General features: G+C 55.7%; 1 protein-coding gene across 1 annotated transcript; it reads right to left on the bottom strand.

The window, feature by feature from the left end:
• Positions 1–3,392: 3,392 nt before the first annotated feature.
• TMEM187 (transmembrane protein 187) lies at positions 3,393–4,599 on the bottom strand. Its single transcript, XM_049767417.1, has one exon. The coding sequence runs from the start codon at positions 4,343–4,345 to the stop codon at positions 3,557–3,559; it is 789 nt and encodes a 262-aa protein (XP_049623374.1). The 5' UTR covers positions 4,346–4,599; the 3' UTR covers positions 3,393–3,556.
• Positions 4,600–6,000: the final 1,401 nt, after the last annotated feature.

The raw sequence follows: 6,000 nt of genomic DNA, 5'->3' as shown, positions 1-6,000 counted from the left end.
GGGTGCTAGTCTCCCTCAGAGACCCCATTTTCATTTCTTTTGGGCAGATGGAAATGGAATTCAGTTTCATTTTCCAGAGGCCCCCCTTTTCAGGAGGAGGAACTGAAATTCCAAGCCAGTACCATCGCTGTCACCCCACCCCAGCAGATTGTCCTGGGGGTGGCCTTTTACCCTGGACAGTCCGTCTCTACTCACTGTGAAAGTCTGAAGGGCTGCCATGCACTGGGCATTGCCAGCGTCCCTGCACTTGCCTGTGACCAAGCAACAGGGAGTGGGGTGTGCCCAGACCCATGTGCCTGGAGAGAAGGAAGAGAGACAAGAGAGACGAGACTTGGTCAGGGATCAGAGCCAGAGGGTGGAAGAGCAGGAACAGAGAAAAGTCATAGTAGGTCTCTAGGCTACTGTACTTGGTGTGGCCCCAGGAGACAGGAGCACTGTCCTAGGGGGCATGTGGGGGATGCTGAGCTACACTGTGGATGGAAAGAGGCCTCGAATATGCACAGGCCTCGGTTCTCCTCCCAAGAAAGATGGTGGGTATCTCCTGGTGGGAAACTCTGGTCCTGGGGTCTGGAGAGATAGCACAGTGGTAGGCCATTTGCCTTGCACCCTGCTGACCCAGGAGATGGTCATTCGATTCCCCATATCCTATATGGTCCCCTGAGCCTGTCAGGGGCGATTTCTGAGCACAGAGCCAGAGCACTGCCGGGTGTGACCCAAAAACCAAAACCAAAACCAACAAAAGAAACTCTGGGGCCAGAGAGATAGCATAGAGGTAGGGTGTTTGCCTTGCATGCAGAAGGACGGTGGTTTGAATCCCAGCATTCCATATGGTCCTCCGTGCCTGCCAGGAGCAATTTCTGAGTGTAAACCCAGGAGTAACCCCCTGAGCACTGTCGGATGTGACCCAAACACCCCCCAAAAGAAACTCTGGCCCTGGTAGGTGGAAGTGACTCAAAGACTATCTGCCTGTGCTGTAGATGCCATGGCCTGGCCTGCACAGGAACGTATCCATTGCTAGCCCTACTGTCTCACCAGTGCCACGTACCTCTGGGTCCTGCCTCCCATCGTGTGAAATGGGGTGGGAGAACCTGCTGGCGAGGGGAGATAGGGCTTCCAGGGGCTTCACCCCCCAGGGGATGATGAGACCAGCCCAGGTGTGTATGGGGTTTTCTCTGCAACTATCCTCAGCGCCAGTCCGAACGCACTCCCTGTTTCTGTTTCCTATGGGGAACCCCGTGCCTCAGGAGCAGAAAGCAAACCTCAGAGAGGAGGAAAAAAGCAGGAAGCTGGTTCAGGGGCTGCCCGCAATGGGGCGCCAGGCACCCAGAGAGGAGTGATAGGGCAACCTTTCATGGAAGACCCTGTCCCCCTTTCATCTCATGCTCACTGTGGCTGCAGGCACTCACGGGGAGACACTTGGGGCAAGCATCCTTGCCCTCACACTCATATGTGGTCAGCCAGGACACCGCATCTAGCTTAGCGGCCCAAGTCCAAAGGAATGGTTGGCTGCTGGCCTCAAAGATCCAAACGAGGGCCCGGAGAGATAGCACAGCGGCGTTTGCCTTGCAAGCAGATCCAGGACCAAAGGTGGTTGGTTCGAATCCCAGTGTCCCATATGGTCCCCCATATGGTCCCCCGTGCCTGCCAGGAGCTATTTCTGAGCAGACAGCCAGGAGTAACCCCTGATCATCGCCGGGTGTGGCCCAAAAGCAAAAAAAAGATACAAGCGAAGGAACCTCTGGAGCATGACACAGGGGCAAGGGCCTAGGCCCCTGGCACACTGCTGGTGGGGATAGGGACAGGGTTCCTGCCCCACCCCACCTTTGAGTGGCACCTGATGTAGCCACGAGCCAGTAGACAGACAATAGAGGGGCCTGCAGTCTCATATGCCCCACAGTATCAGTGTCTCCCAAACTGTGACCTTGGCAAGCTTGTAGGACTGAGCGACTCCTGGCATGCACGAGTTCAGGACGTGGCTTGTGGCATCCCATGGTCTGAACCCTAAAGAACCCATTAAGGGCCGGAGAGCAAGTACAGTGGACAGTGTACTGGCCTTTCACCCACCTGACACCACATCGTGTCTCCCAAGTCAAGAAGCAAGAGGAAGCCCTGAGCACAAACTGGGTGTGGCCCCCAAACAAAACCAAATCTCTCCTTTAAAACTCACCTTGCAGGGACAGGAGCTATAGCACAGTGGTAGGGTGTTTGCCTTGCATGCAGCCAACCTGGGACGGACCCAGATTTGATTCCTGGCATTCCATATGGTTCCCCGAGCCTGCCAGGAGCGACTTCTGAGCACAGAGCCAGGAGTAACCCCTGAGCACTGCCAGGCATGTCCCCCCCCCCAGAAAACAAACTCACCTTGCAAAGGTGAGGCGCCTTCCCACTGGGGCATCAACACATCAGCTGGAAGCATGATGGCTTTTTCCAGCCGTGGGAGGTCTTCGCTCTCCCCATGATGTTAGTATGTAGCCTCACTGTCCCTAAATCAACCACGCTGGCACTATTCATCTCTGCCTGCAAATTGTTTTTGGGGCCACACCTGGCAGTCCTTAAGGCTTAGTCTTGGCAATGTACTCAGGGATCACTCCTGGTGGGGTCAGAGATTCTCTGGGATGTCGGGGTCTTAATCTGGGTATATCGCATGTGAAAGTGTGTGTCCCAGTCACTGCCCCATTTCTTTGTCCCCTTTGTCTAAAATGTTTTTCTGTAAACATAGGATGAACCCAAATGAGTCCAGGCTGACTTGTCTTCCTCGGATCCAGCCCAACTCTGGCCTCTGAGGTGGGGAGTAGACCCCACACTACACAGGCCTGGGGGACTACAGTGCCTCGGGCTCAGCCACTTTCCCCAGCAAGGTCATTTGGTAAACCATTTGGGAGACTGAGGCTCACACTCAACTCCCCACCTGCATGTACTTGAATGGTCATCAGCCTTTATTTTTTTCTTTGATTTTGGGGCCACAACTGGTGGTACGCAGGGGTTATTCCTGGTTCTGTGCTCAGGAATCACTTCTGGCAGGGCTGCAGGGATGATCTGGGATCTGGGGATTGAACCTGGGTCAACCATATGCAAGGCAAACACCTTCCCTGCTGTGTTATTGCTTCTTCCCCCTAGCCTCTTGGTCCTAGTTCTAGTTCTTTGGGGGCACACCCAACCCTGTAGTAACCTCAAAGGTCAGCAAAACTATGTACTGGTCTGCAGAGTGCACCCACCTGGCCGCCTGGCCAGTGTGCTGTGGACATAAGATTAGGGTGCAGGGGCTGGGAGCCTTCCCTGCACTAGGCTACCTCTAGAGACACCCCCGGGAAGTGGTCTGTCTAGCCAGAAGCTACCTTGTCCTGTTGTCTGTGGACCACAGGGTGCCCTAAAGTACTCTAGTCAGCCATGCATCGGGTGGGTGGCCCCAACATTTTATTAGAATTCTCCATTGCAGAACAATGCTCAGAACAGGCCCAGGCTGGACACCTGAAGCTGAGGCTCTCACCCTGATAAACTGCTCTGAGTGACTGATGAGAGTTGAGTGGGGTACCAGACGCTATTTCTGTCAGTGCTGCTAGTCCTGATGCGCCAGCCTCTGGGGGCTCAGGGTAGAAAGGAACAAGAAGGCAAAGTGGAACTGTAGCACGTCACACACTTTGGACCAGAAGTGGCCGGTGAGCCGCCGGAAGGGGGCCCAGTGTGCCAGTTCCTGGTCAGCGAGCTTGAGACCCACGAAGCCCAAACAGGAGAGCACAGCCAGGACCAAATAGGTGGCGGAGGTGGAGCTGCCCCGGTGGCCTTGAGCACGCAGAGCCTGGCCCACAGCCACTGCAATGTGGCCACCTAGTGCCAGCTCGAAGCCTTGGGGGTGCAGCAATGCCAGGCCATAGCTGCACAGAGACAGACACTCTAGGCCCAGGAAGCACCAGGGCCGCCAGCCCCTGTCCAGGTAGAGGCACCAGGCAACTGGCCAGGCAAAGATAGGTAGGGTGACCCACTGGTCGAGCAGGGCAGCAGCACGTGCCTGGGTCCCAATGCGCACCCACTGCACGGGGCCGTAGAGCAGGGCCATGGACGCAAAGACGTGTTGCAGGTAGCGCGGCGCAGCTTTGGGGTCTGGGTGCCTGGCGGTAGGTGGCTTCCTCCATAGCCAGTAGCAGCCCAGCAGCATGTAGGCCACATTGACGAGGGAGTTGAAGGGCATGGCCAGGAAGGCGGGCAGGTGGGCCAAAGGCTGCTCGGCATAGTGCTGGAGACCCACCTGCACAGCCACGCCATCGAAGATGCCCGTGCTCACGACAGCTGCGCACAGGCTGGTGGCCAGGGTTACGTGGGCCAGGGCTGGGCCCCACTCGGGCTTCATGGCAGCTGCCTGGGCTCCTATACTGAATTCTGAGAAACGATGCTGGCCTGGTGGCTGTGGCAACAGGAAAGCGTCCCTGTGACTTTCACAGATGAGACCTGCAGGAAGGCGGGTGAGTTGCTGACTGGCCAGTACCTTTTTCCTTTGTGGAAAAAGACAAATACGCCAGGAAGAGCCTGGTGCACCCTGACCTGCTCTTGAAACCCACCTACTTTTAGCAGAAGAAACAAATCCATAGAAAGAGACACTCTTAATATAGGGGGTTCTCCTGTTGGCCTCCAAAAGTTTCTCTGGCCCAGGGCATAGTGTGTCCGCCTCCCTCTTCCCAAGGGCTCGAGCCCGTAAGACCCCCCTCCTCATATATATAAACATGATCTTTGGCCACATCAGTTTTCAGCCAGCAGCTATTGGATCCTCCTTTGTTTTCTTTTCTTGGAGGGATCAATCTAACTTTTCTCTGCTATTTTTTATGGGGGATGGAACCTGGGCCTCATGCATTTAAGGAGTTAACTCCCCAGAGCCAAGAATGCCTGGAAGGGAGAGGAAGGACATGAGGGGAAATGCAGGAGCAAACAGAAGAGATAGGGAGGGAGGATATGCAACCCATGCTCAGTTTCTCCAGGCTAAGCAGGTTCTTGGGGCACTCCTGTTCAGGACTGTGGCCGGCAAAACCTCCCTACAGCTCCTTCCACAGTATTCTATCTGCTAGTCCACTCCCAAGCAACCCTCCCTGATGGCTGTCACACCCCAACTGGCACTTGCTTGTGGCAACTGCTTAGCAGAAGGGGGGGCAGAGGTGCCCCTGGGGCATGGCATCATCCTATAGAGCCCCCACTCCATGATCATTGTTGAGGTCTGTGAAGCACATGTACCTCCTGCTTTGTGCCACTTGCCTGGGGTACCTGTGAAGGGGGTGCCCCTGGTATGTGGCTCCACCCCCTTCCTGCCATTTTACAGATGAGGGAACCACAACCCTAGCTGGAGGGCGGCATCTACGTAGGGTTTCCCAGCAAGTAAGAGCCTGAGGAACCACGATGAGCCTGAACCTTGGGCAGAGACTTCCTTAGTGCACAGGCAAGGTCACTCATAACAATCACTGGCCTGGCACCAGCCTCAGGCACATTGGCTTTGTTCACAGGAATGTTTCCAGTGCATCCCTTAAGGAAGACCTAGAGGAGGAAGGGTCTGGGGTCACAAGCCGCTAAACCACGTGGGTAGCCTGGAGCATGGCTTTCCTATACTGGCCCTTTTGTGTGGCGCCCAGAAATCTGGATTCTGATAAGTGCGCTGGACAGTTACTAGTTAGGGATGATGATGGGAAACGACTCGGTGACCAGGTAACGCAGGTCGGGCCGCATCGCTTTTTCCACCATTGCCATTGCCGGCCAGAGGCCAGACGACAGTGCGGAGGCCAGTGGCCGAACAATGATGAACTAAGGCGGGCGCCAGTGGGGAAACATCTGTCGCCAAGGACGGGTTCCGGGCACAAGCGATCCTGGCAGACGCCTGGTGCAGGCCCGAAGCCGGGAGATACGTGCTCAAATGGTGGCGAGAACTTACAGTCTTGGCGCGAAAAGGCTAGCGATCACCATCCGGGGATTTGACCTCTGGGGCTGGGGAAATTCAAATCTCAAAAAGGTCAGACCCGAGGGCGG

Source organism: Suncus etruscus, chromosome X, assembly GCF_024139225.1.
Source record: "Suncus etruscus isolate mSunEtr1 chromosome X, mSunEtr1.pri.cur, whole genome shotgun sequence".
Lineage (NCBI taxonomy): Eukaryota > Metazoa > Chordata > Mammalia > Eulipotyphla > Soricidae > Suncus > Suncus etruscus.
The sequence above is the reverse complement of the archived record's forward strand: the minus strand, read 5'-3'. Positions and strand labels throughout refer to the sequence as shown.

What these genes read in the sequence shown, in the direction of transcription:
- TMEM187 (XM_049767417.1), bottom strand. Translation starts at nt 4,345, where the DNA reads ATGAAGCCCGAGTGGGGCCCAGCCCTGGCCCACGTAACCCTGGCCACC.